Below are 19,005 nucleotides of genomic sequence, written 5' to 3'. Positions count from 1 at the left end.
TGTCGATCTCACCTTCGACATTGTATGATGTGACGTCGAACCCTTGGAACATACAGATTGCACCTTCGACGTTGAGCGTGTAGGAGATCTCAACGAAGAATGGATGGATGGAGAAATCCTTCTCGATGTCGTTTCCTGGTGCCTGTTCGATCCCTCTCTTGATGCTAACCATTTTCTTGTCGCCGACGGAGACTGCCGTCTCGACGTCAAACGACATCTGGTGTATTTCACATTGGGCCTCGATGATAAATGTTCCTTCGACGTCAAACATCACTTGGACGACGACGGAGGTGATGATTGCCTTGCCTCTGGCGACGAGGCCTGTCTCGACGTCGACCGTCGCCTGGTTGATGTCGACGGAGACGCCTGCTTCGACGCCGATCGCCGATGACCCTGCGACGGCGGAACATGTCTCGACGTCGACCGCCGCCTTGCCGGCGACGACGGAGAACTATGCCTCGACGTTGGGCGAGCCCACACCAATGGAGATCTACTCCTAGACGGCGATCGTCGCCGGGTTGACGACGTCGGAGTATCTGACGTACCTTATGTCTTTGTCGACGACCGGTGTTCTCTCGACGGCGAGCCCGACGTCGATGGTCTTCGCGTCGACGTTTTCGTTGCCGATGAAGGAATTTGCAGCGCCGAGCCCGACGCCGATGGAGAGCAGATAGGAACCTTACTTCTAGATGGGAGTAGTGGCACTCTCTTTCCTCTTCTTCATCGGAGACCTGCCTCTTGAAGGAGATTTCTTCTACTCAGCCAGCCTATAGAGGCGAATCCTCTCCCTGTCCTTAAGAGTTCTTTTGGACAGTAGCTGGCAATGCTGACAGGCCTTTAGATTATGATCAGAAGGAAGGCAGAGAATACAGACACGATGGGAGTCTGTTTTAGCCCTCTTCTTGCCACAGGCAGGGCAAGAGTCAAATAAAGAGGGCATTTTAGACTAGGAAATAATGCTCAATTCTCTCAAAAAAAGCAGAGATATACTCCAACAACAAAAAGACGCCGAAGTAAAAAGCTTTTGACAAAAAAAAAGTATTTTCTGACAGAAATCAGAAAAAGAGTTAGAGCTGAAGTAACCAGGGTCCTGACAGAAGGAGCCGGAAAGAACAAATGACCTAACTGTCACCCCTGAGGCATGATGGGAAGCTAGGGGTCGTGGCTGCCTTAAAGGCACGGTGCCAGTTTATCTTTGTTTCTGTGGGTTAGCTTTTCAGCTTTCTACAGTGAGGTTTTTATGCAATACAGCCTATGTGCTGACAATGTTTTCTCATTCTTCCCTTGTAGGACGGTGATTTCTGCTGTTTTATTAAAGCAGTTTTCAAATGTGCATTTTCTCCCTGCTTTTATTGGAGTGTATTTATATACAGGGGAATTTCTTACAACATTGTTCAGCATTGCTATGGAAGGCTGCATTATATATATATATATATATATATATATATATATATAATTTGGGGAACTGTATTATGGACAAATGCCTGAACCACCGCTGCGTAAGAGAACGCCATGCCTGCTGACGACTAGTCACACGTTACTATAATGTGGGAGTCCTGGTTACGAAACCGGTACGCTGTGGGTTTGTACTGTTCAAAAAGGCATTTGCGGTAAACGTGGGATATTATATCCAGTGAAATACTGACTTTTAAATATGAATGCACTCTCTTGATTTAATGTGAAGAAATGGATGCGACTGCACATTGTGTTTACCAAGTGTGTTAAACAATAAGCTGAACTATATTCACTATGACTTTAAACATCCACTCAGGTGAAATAAAACGGGAGTCAGCCATAAAGCAAACTGATGGAAATTGACACACAATGATGGCGGCGCAATGTTTGACAACGCTTCAGGGTGAATTAGGAGTCCGCTTTCTACAGCCATCACTCACCTTCAATGAGAGTGCACTGAGACGTATTTAAACTGGTCAGGTGACTATCATCTTGTTTTGCGCAATCACATTGAGAAAGGCATGTTGCTGAAACGCGTCTGTGGCGCAATAAATTGGATTACTTGAACCCAGAGAGTGCCCCTTTGCTTCTTTTGTGTTGGGATATATATATATATATATATATATAGATAGATATATATATATACACACACACACACACACACACATATATATATAGCTACATATATGTTTTCCACATATATGCTGTATGTTTCCTTGATGAGGATCCCCTGGAAGAGAACTTTGTGAAAAGCTTTTAGGAGTTGCTGAACACTGCCAAAGTTGGGAGTGGAGTTCTGAATCCACATTAAAGGGTGAAGAAAAAAAGGAACAAGAAAGTGATGTCAGCTTGCAGGGGTGACACTTAAATGTGTCTCTACTCTGACTTCCAGAGCACTGTGGAGTACAGCACCAAATACAGGTGCATTGCTTGAAAAATTCTCAAGATTCAGTCTGCTGTTTGAGGATGTTCGAAAAATGAGAAATCTGCTGTTAGAAGTATTCACATGAATGGAGAATTTTTCACACCCAATATGTTTTTTCTTGCCCTATGTGCTCCACCTCTTTGCTATCCTATAAAAATTCCCATACGTCCTAGATACACAGTGGCTCATCCCTCTTTTCATCGGAAGAGGGCCCTAACTCTCCCTAAACCAGTCACATATTTAGATGCGGTCCCTTCTGTCACTGCCAAGAACTAGATTTCATCCTGCTATGGCAGGGGCTAGAAAGTCCAGGAGGGCCCTGAAATAGACATAGCATGAGGCTCTCCTTTGTTACACAAGCTGTCCATGTATCCCTCCAGGTTAAGAAGGAAATGTTAATACCTACCTTCCTGGGCCCAGCAGCCAGGCTATTGTCCTCTAGAGAGCTGCATCATGAACTCCAGCCAAGAATGTGTGCTGGGCCTCTGGAGGTGCAGGGAGTGGCAAAACTGGTTCTAAGACAGTTTTGGTTAATGCAGCACAAATCATATTTTCATAACATTATGTTTCCACTAACATTATCAAAAATCTACTTTCACCATTAAATTAAATTTTTAAAACAATGTGAAAAATAAACTTGAATCATTTTGGTAGCATTTTTAATTATACCTATGGTTCTTAATGGGAAAACCAGATAAACTAAAGAGTGAAAACAGCTTTTAGACATGTAGTCAATAGGAGGGCACACTATTGCAAACACGTAGTGTGCCACTTGTTTTTTTTTTTTATTCGTTAAGCACCCACCTATGTGGGTTTAAAAGGCACACCTTAGTGTGCCTTTTTTAGTTTAACTTCCAATGGGGCGATTACACAGAAAAAGGTGACTTTGCTACAAGTGCCCATCCAAACGATAGGACTACATGTAGCTTAGCCAGGATTCATTTGAGATATATTCGATGGCGTTATATTTCCAGCCTAAGCGCTACATCTCTTTCTGTAAAACGTTAACGTCTGGACATTTTCATCAGATTTTGCAGGTGGGCTATGCTACCAAATTATCAAAGTTAAACAAACACGTAAGGGGTCATTCTCAATCAGGGGTCTCCAACAAGTAGCTCGGGAGCTACTGGTAGCTCGCCAGTACCCTCAAAGTAGCTCTCAGAGGTGAAGTCAATCCCAGTATCTCATTCAGAGAGTCTATACAGAGACTAAGCATTTAAAAAAAGGCAGCACTTCTCATCTGAAGATCTTTAGCCAACCAGCCTATGGCAGGGACTAATATTAACAATCAAACACACACTGTCGGCCTATTTAGTCTGCCACATGGTCACCTTTATCCAGTCTCAGACTAAGTCACAAGGTGAGTAGCCATGTGGTAGTCCCCTGGTTTATCAATTTCACCATGTGTGTGAACAGTGGGCCATAAATGAAGAGTGCCAGTGGTAGCCTGAGCAGTAATCAAGGCTGACCCACTAAAGTGTGGGACTTCAGGAGTCAGAGTGAAAATGTTTCAGTTGGGTGCATGAGCAGCCAAGGGCTGAGGAAAGCTATGATCCTGAGCAGAGAAAATGAAGAGCCTCATCTGCATTCATCTATGTTTGCGTCCATTATAAACATTGTTGATTCCTGCAAGCTACACCTGGTGTCAAGGACTACCAAATGGGTACGCTAGCCCCCATCATATGGGTTTTGTCTGTAGCACAATTGTGTCAGTTCATGGCATAATAGTCCCAATGACATACTTCTGGCCATCCTTTACTATTTTGGGTATTCGTGGTCTAGTTATGGTACACTGGCAGCAATCAGTGACATATTAAGAGCATGACTGCACTATATTTAGGTGTTCCTGATATAATTGTGGCTGGCCCTTGCATAATAAGGACCATGACTAATAATATGGTGGCCATCCTGGTCCTTATGGTGTCCAGACTAGGCACAATTTATACTGGTGTGCATTATTGGCATTATACAGTCGTCCTCGGTGCTATGGATTATGACTGTAATACCTGAGCATTTGAAGCAGTCTGTCCATATGAGGCATTTGTACAGGTGAGTGCTCAATTAAAATGACTAGCTGATGTTTGCGGACTATGTATTTCCTAAAAATGAAAAAAAACAAGGGTTTTCTTCAGGAAAATGTAGTTTGTTTGCCCAAAATGGAAAGTGGTGATAGAAAAATCTGTATATTTTCAGAAATTGATATGCTGATGAAGACAAAAGGTTTCAATTACAAAACACATTTAAAGTTGATACTTGAAAGATATGTCAAGCTGAATTGAGGAGACTTATTGCTGTGGTTATGTCCTTTGTGCCACAAGGCATGTGAAGATTTGAATATTACTTTATCAGTCATCAGGTGGGGGCATTTAATATTGATAATTGTTCCCCTAGCATTTCTTCTGGTACTATCACCTGGAATACTTGGGTGGCACTATGATAATCCTGCTTAGGGTGGTCATAGTGTAATGTTTACATGTGCTGTCAATATTTTACAGTGATAACATTTGCGAGGAGCTCAACAGGACTTTCCTTGAGCTGAAGTAGCTCTCAATACAGAAAAGGTTGGAGACCCCAATCTCAATCGTCTGATGAACTGATGCAATAATACCACAAATGGAAATACTAATTCCATATTACCTATGTTAACCTATGGACAAGAACTCATAAGTTTTCGGTGGGAGGGAGTACATCTCGTTTTCAAGTTCACGATTTGTGGATACAAATATAACAAAAAAACACCTTATTTGGATCTTTGTTCCTCCGAAAATATCATCAATACTTTATAAAAAAAAAAAAGAAAAGAAAAAAAAAACATAAACACCCCCCCCCCCCCCCCCCCCCCCCCAAAAACAACTTTTTGCTCACCCATATTTGTCTGCAAGATCTCTTGCTTGCTTTTCGTTGACCTCTCTTTGGTCTGACAAGTCTGCCTTGTTGCCAATTAATACTATATCTGGATTTTCACAATATGCATTGGCTTGGAGTTGACCTGAAAAAAACAGAAGCAGGTGTTTATGTAGTGAAACAGAATGATGAATGAGTCATATGAACACCATATCCTACTTATTTTGAAGCAGTTTTTGTTTTTAGACAATATTTCTACTATAGCGACGCTTTAGTAATCATTACTGCAATACCTGTATGAATAATATGGCCCGATGTTTGACTAGCTTATGCTAGAGAACAATCAGTAAAATATCAAATGTGACTGATTCACTAAACAAATTGTGTTAGTGATGACACTTACCATAGTAAATGTAGGAAATGGATTAATAGTTAAAAGGGGAGAGAACCCTACTCAAATATTAAACATAATATTTGTGAGGGTGAACCACAAATGTCACTAAATAAACCTGTGATAGCCTGGTAAAAATGCAGCCAGGCTTAATTTAGAGGCAATATGTTAAGTATTTATGCAGCGCTTAAACAGTAATAAAGTGAAAACACAAGAGAAGTCCCAAAACAACTCAGAAAATAGATGAAATTTTAATAAATAAAATCACACCAAAATAACAAAAACCCAATCAATAAAACCAGCGTTATGAGATTTTAAAGTATAAAGTACACAAATGGTTCCAAAAGGTGCAAACTGCGGATATTTGGTCAAGCTGGACCAGAACAAAGTCACAAGTTGACGGAGTGCCGGTCGGGCATGGGACTAGGTTCGAGCCCACTGGGGGTTGCCGCACATCACACTGTCTGGTCCGTCAAGCCCTCGATCAGAACCTAGAACTCCGATATCCTGCAATGCAAGGCCCTTGCATCATTATGCGTTGTTCTGGGTCGAATCTGATGAAGCTGCGATCAGGATCTGTGAGGTGCTTTGATGCCAGGTTCTGCGTCGGTTTGCACCATATGCTTTGATACCGTGAAGCCTTCAGAGTTGAGCAGGGAGGTGTACACTCGGACCCTGGCCAACGGTCAAGAGCTTGAGTATGGGGGAGAGGGGGCAGGAATGGGGTCAAGACACTCCTGAAAAGGCCAGCAGAGGGGACCACATCAGGTCCAGTTAGGTCTGGTCAGCTAGGAATCAGAAGAGGCCTCTGGAAGCTTTTTGTGTCCCTGTAGCTCAAACAGGACTTCAGTCAACTGACCCGAGGAGTCACATCTGGTTTTCAGGTCCAGTCTTCCTTCCTCAGACAGCAGGGCAGTCCTCCTCCTAATTTTTCAACAGGTCCAAGTGAATTCTCCTGTGAGGTTCTGAGGGTTCCACATTTATACCTAGAGGCAACATGTGTGTAGTAGTCCCACTCTTTGTCTACCCCTAAACTGGTTCTGGTAATTTCTTCCCCTGGGTTTGACTCCAAACTGTCTAGGGGACAAAGGGTAGACAGGCCCAGATAGTAGATGCATTTGCTAGTGGCAGGGCAGGCAGCTACAGATATCAGGAAGGGTGTGGTCACAGCCCCAAGGATATCCTTTGAAGCTCAGCAAGGGCTGAGCACAACCTTCAGGAAAGCTTGCTTAGGAGAGGAACATCCTGTCCCACACCGTAGCCCTTTTGTCCCCCGTCTGGAAGGAATACACATCACACCACAGGAGAGCCGTTAACAGTTATGTGACCCTGGACAATGGAAGAAAGACACATTTGGTTTGGGAAGAAAAATGACAACTTTCTAAAAGCAGCATTTTCAGAACAGTAATTTAAAATCCGACTTTACAATTAGAGAGGATTTTAAATTTTAATTCCAATGAGTGCAAGAAGTATTTCTCCCTCTGTTCCCAAACAGATGTTCCCACTTATGTGTAATACAGTAACCCAATGTTAGGCTATGGGCGAGATAGGTACGCTACAGTGAAAAAGGAATTTAGCGGTTTCTCTCTGCCAACAAATATGGGTTCGGTCAAATCAGGGTAAAAACAAGTTACTTACCTGTACATTGTGGTTCTCCAGTATTGATATCTTTCATAGATTCATATGCTTGAATCTTCCCCATCGCCATGGTGAAAGTCCAACGGTAACAGCAGTAAAAGCAGTGCTAATACCTAAGCATTAGTAATTACATTGAGAATAGACATAGCTAGCCAATTCACATTGCATCCAAACTTCAACAAATCAGAGTAGAGACCCTAAAGCACTCATCCACTGCATAGCCACCATACCTCAGATTTTGAGGACGAGTATAAATTAAGTAAAATTAGAGGTATAAGAAAAAGTGGTGAATCTTAACAGGGAGGAGGGAGTGTTGCAAGTGAATCTATGAAAGATATCAATGCTGGAGAACCACAGTGTATAGGTAAATAACTTGTTTTTTCTCCAGTATGGTATCTTTCAAAGATTTGCACTCTTGAATCAGACTAGTAAGCAGTACAAAGTAAAATGGCAGTGAGTAAGGCTAGCCATCCCACCATGAAAGAAAACATACTGCAAGATTAACTTCACTAGCATGAATACACTATAAAGACAGAAACGCATAGCACGACCTAATCGCAACATATTTATACGAAAGACATCATACACATACCGTATATGAATATACCCAAACATTTGTGTACTTTAATGAAACAGGGGACGCAACACCGCCTGCCCAACTGCAAAATCCACCTTCTTCAAGGAATCCAGACAATGTTTGTGAAGGTGTGGGCATTAGCCCATGTCGCCGCCCTGCAGATGTCTTGTACCGATACGCCTGCAAACATTGCTGAAGAAGCTGCAACTTTTCTTGTAGAATGCACTCACCTTTGCAGACCATTGGTCTTCCTGCTTTTTCATGACAAAAGGGGACGGCTGCAGAAACGCACAAAGCAATTTGTCCGTGATCAGGCCTGCCCCTTCCTCTGAGGAACAAATGAAATCAGGAATTGATCAGATTTCCTGAACAACTTTAGTTGTATCCAAGTAAAACATGAGAGAACGCCTGACATATAGATAATGTAAAGACCTCTCTGCTACTGATGAGGGTTTACTGAAGAATGATGGTAACTCAATACGTTCACTTAGGTGAAAAGATGTTGGCACTTTTGGAATTAACTTCGGGTTAGTTCGGAATATGACTCTGTCCTCCTGAAACTGTAATTATGGTTCATGAATTGTCAAGGAGTGAATCTCACTTATCCTCCTAGCTGAAGTAAGTGACATCCGAAAGCCACTTTCCAAGAAACAGATTTCATGTCTGCTTTATGACTTGGTTCCAAAGGACTTCTAAGGAGCTGAGACAAGACTGTGTTGAGCTGCCATACCACGGGGGAAGACTTCACAGGTGGGTAGACTCTAAAAAGACCTTGCATGGACTCCTTAATGAGTCTGTTAGAACATAACAAGAGCTCCCCATGTCACCTCCTAAATCTGGAAACAGATGCAGATGGACCTTTATGGAGGAATGCGCAAGGCCTGATTCCTCGAGGTGCAGCAGAGAAAAGCAATGCAGAGTATTAGAGTTACACCATGAACGCAATAGTTTCCATTTGGCAGCATAACTTTTACTTGTGGTGTCTGCATGAGTGTTCTGGAGAACTGCAATCCCCAGGCAAGTTTAATGTTCCAAACTCATTGTTGTGAAGCTGACTGAATGCATCTGTGGATGGACAATCTGACTGTCATACATGGAGAAAAGATCTTCCGTTAGCTGAAATGGAATATATGCGGACACTCTGATAGGAGAAGCAGCTGTGTAAACCAATATTGCCTTGAGCTATCAGAATGAGGAGCCACAGGTCAGTTTTCATTCTGGAATGACCCTTGGAATTAGGAGAAAAGGAGGAAAAGCCAGCTGGAATGCATCTCCCTAAGAACTCTTCTGTGGAAACCTGCTGGCTTACAGCTTTCATTTTTTGTTCTGAATGGTGGCGAAGAGATCCACATTTAAGTTGCACTGTTTGTCTGTTCTGCTTAAGGAATCCGCCCATTCCTTCTCTACTCCTGGAAAATGTTCCACTGTCAAAAGAGATGTTGTGTACAATTAACCATTCCCATATTTGCGGAGCTTGAACTGAATGGTTCGGTGATCTTCTTCCTCTCTGTTTGGTGCGATTGAACATTGTTGTGGTGTTGTCTGTTCGTACCAACATCGATGAGTTGTGGAGCCTAGCAAGACAAGATTGGAGGTCCAGGAAAACCGCTTTCAATTTCAGAAGGTTTATGTACGATTGTGTCTCCTGCACAGACCATTTCCCTTGATTCTCCAAGTCCTACATATGAGCTCCCCAGCCTTTCAGGGAAGTGCCTGCTGTCAATGATATGGGGCTGTACGAGAAAGAACGATGGGCCTGGAGAGATATTTGCTTTGTCCTTCCACTAAGCCATCGTCAACTTCATAGCCGAGGTAATTGAAATTGGGTCCTTGAAGGGGCCCTGGCATAAGACCCACTGATCATCCAGTTCATGCAAAGACACGGGATGCAAGATGACATCATTCCCAACATTGACTTGTACTTCCGGACAGAACTAAACCTTCTTACCAAAAGGAAGTAGTTATTGTCTTGGGGCAATCATTTTTTCTGCAGTTGGGAAAGCCTTGGAAACAGTCATAGCGAGGATTGCCCCCAGAAAGACTGTCAACTTGGATGGGGTGAGAGACGATTTTTCTCTGTTTAGCTTGTCCTGAAAAGCCTCAGACAGGCCTCTTGCAGAGGGAATTGTGGGACCCTTTATAAGCCAGTCAGAGGTACGAGAAAACCTGGTGCCCTGTTCTCCTTAAGAAAGCCGCCACCGGGGCCATGCATTTTATGAAGACAATGGGAGCAGAGCGAAGTAACAAAAGGAAGCACTCTGATTTGGTAATGGCACCTCGAAACGTAGAAATTTTTATGCTTTACGTGTATGGGGATACGGAAGTACGCATACAGTAGATCTAGTGATGTCATGTAATCCCCTGTATTCACAAGTTGAAGGATCTCTTGTAAGGATAACATCCTGAGAGGTTGTTTCTTGATATATTTGTTTTAGAGCATCAAGTCCATCACCTGTCTCCATTTTCCTGATTTCCTTTTAATGAGGAAAAAGTAGGAGTAGAAACCAGAGTTGCATTGAAACCACAGAACTTTATCGCATTCTTGGACAGGAGCAAATACATTTCCTGCTTCAGCAGAGGCAGATGACGATGGGATGTTCTGCGAGGTGGAAAATAGTGAGGCTTTTGAACAAATTCCAAGTTGTGACTGATGGAGCAAGGACTTGTAGAAAAGAGACTTGCTCGTACGCAATCTGCTCCTTTAACTTACTAATCAGTTATTAAGTTTGCTTTGCGTAAAACTAACGCACACCACATAAACACATGAATTAGTGAAGCTTGCATATGTGTTTGCTAACGTTAACCAACTCGAACGAATTACTAAAGCCGCTCTAACAGGGGAATCTTTACTGCGCATGCGTCAACTGCATCTACGTAGTATGACGTTCTAATGCTTGGAGAGAAATTCTTGCGCATGAGCAGAAGGCACTAAAATGGAGTCTTGAAGACTCTCGTGCAAGGTACTGGCTTAGCTGAACCGAAATCGAGCTATTTTACTAATGCTAATACGGCGAAAGTATTGATAAGTAAAGGGGGTTAGAGAAGAGACGGGTAGTATATGGTGTGACTGCTTTATTTTTTTAATATTTGTCTTTTGACTTTATCACCAGTGCGCACTGGCCTCTCGAGTATGTCTGAAGTGAGCTGAGTCATGTGGGTTTTGTGTATGACAACTGACAGTCAGCCCGGAAGAAAGACAGGCGGGTCGGGAACAGGACAAGGTCGCAGTATGCCTGAGCCTGAGAACCGGCAGTGAAAAAATCTAAATGAATGAGTCTACATGTTCAAATTAAAACATTTGTTGCAGATGAAATGTGAATGCGGGTGGGAGAACAAAACATGAATAAAAATTAAGGGGATGGGTTTGCGATCAAGAAGTTAATAGAAATTGATGTCATGTAAGCATGGTGCGATGATCATCCTCCCTTTGCCTGACCAACTAGATTTCAAATTTTTACAATATTGAAACATTAATGGGTGGAACAATCCTGAACAAAAGGTATAATTGAGGTAACTTTAGTTAGTAAGGAAGCGCAAATTTCTGAATGCTGCAGAGAGGAGATGCTGTTGGTGTAGCAGGTGATGCTGATGCTGGGAGGGATGCAGTGAGATGCTGATAAAGAAACAAATGCAGAACTCTGAAGTAGAACTTACTTTCCTAATTTAATTGGGTTAGAAGACTTGCGGAAGAATCTAGAGGTGGAAGACAGTGTCAGAGAGGGGTGCGGCGCAAATAATCAGTGTTAGAGAGGTAATTATCCTGTCCTGAAACCTGTCCTGCTAAAGGAGTCTGTGGTTGTTTCGATTTAAAGTATAAGTATAAGTAAGTTAGCTTTAGGTCATTTTCACCACCAATTAGTTCAACTAATGGTCCATCGACCAGAGGAAAGAACTTTTTGATCTGTGAAAGGTTAGTGAAGGTACTCTAGACTAATCCTGAATATTTGTAAAATATATAAACTTGACACCCAGCGGTTTTACTCAATTGTGTGTTTGATAGGCCCAGGTGAGTGTATGGTAGAGTATCTGTTGTTGGTAAACCGCAGGATCATGACCATGTTGTATTATGTCTAATACCCATTTTTCGGAAGAGATGCTCTTTCATTGACTGTAAAATTGAAAAGGGAATTTCCGCATTGGTGTTTAGGTGGGACGGAGGTGACCAGTGTCTAGAAAATATCATTGGTTCCTAGAGTAGTCCTGTGATTTTCCTCCAGATCGGAGGATGTTTTCGTGAGGGCTGCTGTGCCTAAGATGACACTGCTGCCGTTCTGTATGGCTTTTGAGAAGAGTATTCCGAGCAATACCCTTGTTGGGCATATGGTTAGCGCCTGTTCTGTTGGAAGGATACTCTGGACATAAACTGCCCTCTGTCCTCGAAAGGACTGGAAGTATCGCTGATATAAAGTGCCCAAGGATCATGCAGTCTCCGTGCCGGATTTGATGGACTGCAAAGCATCATCAAGATGTTTTCCAAAAAGACATATACCATCAAATGAAATGTTTAGAATCTTTGCCTGCATGTCTTGACAGAACGAAGTTGCCTTCAGCCAACCTTGGTGCCGTTGGACAGCAGCCCCTGCCATCCGACAGAAGACTGTGGAAGAGATATTCATGTTTGCATCGATAAATTCTCAGGAGGCCTTCTCACCCTCAATAAGAATCTCCTTTGCTTCCTTCTTTATAAGTCGAGCATAGGCAGCGCAATCGCTGTTTCTTTGAGACACGATGTACTTACTGTGTGGGCTTACAGCCTGCCCATTGCCTTTTTATCTGTCCCTTCAATTGCCGTTCAAAAATGTTTGCTTGCTAGTGGTTAATCCTTCCTCTTTTCCCTCCTTTTTGTGTTTGGTTTCCTCCCACAGAGCACCGTCCAATTACTGTTAACATTACACTTCTGTGTTCATTTGGGGGACTATTTTTCTTTGATTCCTGCTCGTGTCACTGGTTGCCTGTCTTCGGTGGTTCAGATTTGGCGCACGTCGCTTAATCTCCCCATCCCGTTCAAATACGGAGATAAAATGTCAGTTGCTTCTGACACTGTTTACAAGGGAGCCTCTTCAATATTCTATGACTTCAAAGTGCGAGGATTTTTCCCAAACCCCTCCCGTTTCGCTGCTTGTTGCTTTAGGGAGCCCCTTGGGCAACTCCCGTCGCATTTTCTCCAATGCTTGTTTATATAATGTGAATTCGAGAAACCCGAAGGTGTTGGAGCACTTTACATGAGCGATAGTTACATTACACAAGGTCAGATTCATTTTTGGTTGAATTTTTATAGGAGAGCGAACTCAACTGACCCAAAAGGTATTTAAGCCCTTTACAAAAGCGCCAGTTACATTAAACAAGGTCAGGTTATTTTTTTTTGTTTTTAGGTGCACCATTCCCTGTTTGTTCATTATTTCCCCTATACCTGACAAATGGAGTAGCATTTGTCCCTCTCACATCCTCCCATGCCACTGCATGCCCCGCCCGCTGCCTCTTCCCGTCGTCCTCTTAGAGCTCTAATTTCAAAGCAGATTCACTGCAGTTCCCCAGGGATTGCAAGACATTTATCATTTAATGAGAACTCGATCGGCTCGAAGGTGTTAGAGGGCTTTACATGAGAGCTAGTTACAATACACAAGGTCAGATTAATTTTTGGGTGCATTTTTATAGAGCGTGAACTCGACTGACCCGAAGGTATTGGAGTTCTTTAAAAAAAGCAGCAGTTACTTTACTAAAGGTCAGGTTAATTTTTTTGTATTTGGTGCACAGAGATGGGATGCCTCCGCCATTGGAAGGTACTTCATTGCTTTTTGTCATAGGCTGTTCAATACTCTAGGATGCAGTTGCACACAGAATGTTTAGTGCTGTGGGCTTGCATCAAGGCACATGTCTTTCTGTCTGTTAACCTCTTGAGTGCCCATGACGAGATGGTCTCGTCATGGGCCGCGGTTGCGCTGTGCCCATGACGAGACTATCTCATCATGAACACCGCCCGCTAATGAAAGGGCCGGCACAGGGCGGGGAAAGGGCGGGGCACTCAAGGGGTTAAAAAGCCTTGGAATGTGTCCATAAATGTTTCCTGAGGCAAGCATGTATTCCTGAATCAGACTGCATGACCCAGTGTGTAGTCTTTTTATAGTAATTATATATCTCTTCAATCACTGGTGGCACAGCACCTAGGATAATGTGCGGCATGGCTAAACATTTAACTACCCAAAGGTGAGACCTATTGACTTGGCTTGTTATCCACTGGTATGCCGACATATCACATAACATCTGACGGACATACCTCCCCAATATGGCCAGCACACTAGACGCTCTTATAGATGTTGTTGCCATAGCGGAAAAGCGCTTGCGAATATTGTCTAATCTTCTCTCCTTATCCAGAGGGGCCGTGAAAGGCGTAGAAGGGTTCTTAGAGTGCCATTGGGCTGCTTGCATAAGAACGGAGTCAGGACAAGGCTGACCAATAAGACAGGTCAGTGAGGTGTCTGGCGCCTTACACATTTTGTTCAACTTACGGACAACAGCAGCCACTGAAGCTGGGGTCTTCATAAGCCTCAACCCCTCCTGCCAGGTATAGTCCACTATGGGAATGGATCGCACTTGACTCTGTTTGTCTGACCGGGAGTGGCAAGTCAAACACTTGGATGCTCTTTTGCAGTGTTTGTGAAAACCTCCAATATCTGCTAGAGGTGAATCCACCAGGAATTGGTAAAGGCGAAGCAGACGATGATGCCACATAATCCCATACTGGATGATCATTTGTTGACCCATAAGGAATCTCACCTTCCTCTGGTTGCGGATTCCCATCACTATTAGAAAAAAGTATACCGTATAGTAATCGGAGAGATTGCATGTCCCTCCTTTTGCTGTGAATGTATAAGACTTTTTGGGAGAAATGCTATATCTAGAGGGTTAGAGTGGGCCACAGTTTGTTGTGCCGGAACACTCACTTCTAGAAATCTTTTATAATAATCATTCAACAGAAGGTGTAAATCAGTGACCAGAGAGATAGGGAATAGAACTGTGTCCCCTTGCCCATTATGCTGTTCTTCCTCATGGTCATCGTATGGATAATGCTCCTGAAAAGATTCATAACCCTGAACGGACTGATGAGGCATGTCGCAAAAGAGAAAAATTCACCTTCTAGGTATCTAGAAGTGTCCTGATTAGCATCCTCCCCATCAGTGTCCTGGCATTTTACGTTAAATTGTGTAGGGTTGTAGGGTGGGCCAAACAGACCCTCATCACTTGACTGTTACATTTCAGAAGGAACACTGGAGGTAGAAGCGACACCATGGAAAGATCCTGTGTGGAAATGCCATCATCCAAAATAATAACCGTCTCTTTTATGGCCGTCGACGACGTTGCCCCCAATGCAAGCTTCATCGGTAGATGGGGATACGTGCGTCAACACATTCCTCGTCGTTGATGCAACCGTCAATGGGATGATCTTCGACGACTGATTTGCTTCTCAGAGGGTTTCTTAAAATGTGATAGATAAACAGAGGAAGAAGGAGCCTTTCTGTGAAATTGTGAAGGCTCTGCAGGTTCTTTACTGACAATCTTCTCAGAACTAGTACCCCTTGTATGGGATTTTGCCCATTTGGAGTCCTGATCAGATGAGGAGGGACTCTCATCTTTGCGCTTCCTTGAGGAAGAGTGCTCCCTTTCTTCATCCATAGAATCATATCGAGCCACCTTCTTTTGGAGTCAGAGAAGGAGCCTGGGCTCCCGGTCTTTTGGGTTTTTGGTATAAAAAGTGTGACAATGCATGCCCTCCTTTGGTTTATGGTGAGGGAAAAGGCAGTAGAGACCTTCCTTGTGAGGGTCATCAGAGAAATGTTGTGGCTTCCCACCAGATTTAAAAGACCTGAACAGCATTTTTTAGATCCCTCGGACATGGTGAAAAAACAGGGAAATAATCATCAAGACTGTACATCAGATGTTGCATGAAGGTCAAAGAAGAGTTTGAAGAGTTGAGAGGGCAAAAGTTGACAAGAATAACACTGACTGAGCAGAGCTCAGGGAGAATCCCTAACATGATGTGCAGTAAGACATCTGAGGTATGGTGGCTCTGCAGAAATTGAGTGCTTCAAGGTCTCTTCTTTGATTGTGGTCTCCATCAACCGAATACTTCAGGTCCACCTGTTTGCAAATGAGGCAGACTTAGAAATGGTTTGGCAGGCAGGGTACTTAATTGTGTTTGTGATGGAGTATTTTATCCACTAAACTCAAAATCCATCCTGATTCACAGAATCACTGATGTATATAGTTAGCATTGAGACCATGGTTGTTCCCAGTAGAGGGGAAACTGGTGTTAGCATTAGAAAGGTAAACATTCAGAAAGTTATTACTTTCTGCATATTCCAGGATTTCAAATACTATTCACACATAGATTGGTATATTCAACCTCCAATCAACCATCACCATTACTTTATTAACATGGCCAAGTCAGTTGCTACAAGAGGGCACAACTGACCTGGGATTGTTAGGATGAACAATAAATAAGGCCATGATTTTCAGGTACAAATGAGACAGGAGTTCTATTAAAAATATCATTTCTGGGGGGCGTAGCTTTCCGCCGTCTAAAGATTGCCGCGGAATAGAATAGCTCCGGGACGAGGTAGACTCCCCTCACCATCCGCACATTATCCGGGACAAAATACGACCTTAAAGGCGACCAGCAACGACCGGAGTCGCCGGTGCGCCGATCGGTCTGCCTCCCGGGTGACTGCGCCGCTTAGGACGCCAGAGGGACCGGGTGCGGCGGTGCGGCCTACCGGAACAACTGAAGCCGGGGACTGCCCTGAATCGTAGACCCGGCGGGAGGCGCGCGGCCCTCGTCCGCGAGAGTGTGCCCGGCAGCAGCATTAACGTCGGCGGGGGACGGTGGGGCGCGGGCAGGGCTCGCGCTCGGCAGTGCTGGCTCTGCCCAACCCCCTCCCCCCCCCCCTTCTTGGAGGCAGTATACTGAAGCGGCTGAGGGAGAAACGACCGCAGCGCTGGATCCTGCAAGTACAGTAAGGAGGTGAGCCCTGAGAGGCTCCGACTAAGGGACGGTTGTGTGACCTTGTGGTAAATATTCTTTTTACCTTGACTGAATTTCATACTGAATCTGAAACAAAGTAGAATAGCTCAAAATAACAAGAGGCAGAATCCGTGGTATAAGAGATTTTCTGAATGGGCTTTATTCCAAAATGGCCGACTCGAGTGGCGGCCTTCAGGTTCCGTCACCACGAGGGTTCAGGAAGTGAAGTACAATACTTTATTGACAAGAAGTAACTTTTATAGGTCATACATTACAATGAAATGAATGCAAAAGGCGTAACAATTGATAAGAGAAATGACATATTGGTACGTAATCGAAACTAGGCGTAATAAGGAGCAGAAAGAAACATGATTGGCTCTGATTATCATGCATAGGTGGATCTATAAGATAATACTTAACATAGATGCGCGCGCAGCAGCATGACGTGTGATTGACGTGCAACTAGGGGGTGACGGGGACTTGACATTTAGCTCTACATGTGGAGATGAGAAGTCTGGGGGGTCAAGTCAACCTAATCCCAAATCATATCTAACATCCTATGTTTAGAGAACTATGTTATCCACAAGAAAAGACTCTCGGACAGAATCTATTCTATACTGACTGTGTGTGCGTGTACAAGCGTCTAAGTGTCTATATGAGATGCGAGGGGCAGAAAACTTTCCATGGCAACAGGGCTATGAATTACTTGCAGGAGGACGGAAAGGCCGAGTCCTTTGCTTGTGAGCTAAAGGAAATGTTTACCTAAATCACTGGACAGGAATGCATCGGCTGAAGAGCAAAGTAGATAATTCGAAGGTGAAATACAGCTTCTTGGCAGGCAGGCAAAACTGGCCGAGGCAGGCACCGTTAGCTGCACAGGGAGTAGGACAAAGTTCATGGATACAGATGCGAGCTCAAGCTGAAGCTGTCAGAGACAGAGAGCAGGGAAGGCTTTAAGGACAGAATCGGGCCTACTAGCCTGAACTGTAAAAATGGAGTAACTTAGCCATATAAAGTCGGTGGCCTTTCATACTTAGGAATCGAATATCCAGCCCATTGATGGCGGATCTGACAGAGAACATGTTGGCGGTGGACGCACATATGTTTGCGTTTGGAAACTGGAACTGGAGGGAACATACATGTACTTGTGATATGCACATAGAACCGTTGGGGTCCAAGATAGGGGACATAACTGACCAGGAAAATCCACATTTCCACATTCCCTCCTTGTCCCCTACTTGCCCTTCAAGAGATATCAATCTTCATCATTCCATCGATTTGCTCATGGAGCATCATTTCTTCTTCCTTCTTCTTCCGGCATTTTGAACGAGAACCTTGATATGGAATGCATGATGTGGCACACAGACCACAAATCACTGGTCCACATTGCAGGCATAAACAACAACTGAAGAGCATAAGAAGGCCAATACCTAGGAACGATAGAACTCTCCATCCCCAAGCTGATATTACACTCCAAAACCACCCGGACCACGTCCAAGTGCCTGGATTCTCGTGTATCTGGCTCACAATCTTATGAAGGCGTGTTATAGCTTTATATACAGATGGCGAATTTTCTGGTATGAATATGCAGCAGCTGGATCCGATGACCCTGCAAGCTCCGCCCCTATCGGCCAGGATGACGTCAAGGACAAGACGATTCTGGAGAACAACAATTCTCATCACTGATTGTTCCTCTGTCAGATTGCCTAGGGCGGCTATAGTCTCGTTTACTACAGCTGCGAGAGTCTTGGTTAGTCTACGTATCAGCTTACTATTTGATATTGTACCTATATAGGGAAAGATACCTTTATTGAAATCTACATACTTGTCCCATGCCGTCTCAGTATAATCGACAACTGGGAGATCTCTTCGCTCTCTATTGTGTACTAAATGAACATTCCGATAATAATCAGGGGGAGCTAGGAAAACAGGTGGCAGAAGGAATGCTATGTAACAGGTACCATCCCAATCTAGAGGCAGACGCATATATGCCGTCTGACCACATATAAAGTAAGAATGGCGAGAAGCTCTAAATGAAGATTTACCTTGATCACTATATTCTACTGTAGTAACGCATTGGCTATGGCCCATATGTATGGAACCAACTTTTCTTACACATAATTCACCCTTAACTGGAAATACTGACATAGTGGGCA

The 19,005-nt window shown here is 43.7% G+C and overlaps 1 protein-coding gene across 2 annotated transcripts in view; it reads right to left on the bottom strand.

Moving 5' to 3' along the window:
• RAB27B (RAB27B, member RAS oncogene family) overlaps nucleotides 1-19,005 on the bottom strand; it is a 692,526-nt gene that overhangs the window by 18,679 nt on the left and 654,842 nt on the right. For both annotated transcript variants that reach the window (XM_085629967.1, XM_085629974.1), the window contains one exon: nucleotides 5,246-5,369. In XM_085629967.1, coding sequence (XP_085486093.1) covers nucleotides 5,246-5,369 — 124 coding nt within the window. The remainder of the gene's footprint in view (nucleotides 1-5,245; nucleotides 5,370-19,005) is intronic.

Source organism: Triturus cristatus, chromosome 2_1 (genome assembly GCF_964204655.1).
Source record: "Triturus cristatus chromosome 2_1, aTriCri1.1, whole genome shotgun sequence".
NCBI classification, from domain to species: Eukaryota; Metazoa; Chordata; class Amphibia; order Caudata; family Salamandridae; genus Triturus; species Triturus cristatus.
Note: the sequence above shows the minus strand (reverse complement) of the source record. Positions and strands in the feature narration are given on the sequence as shown.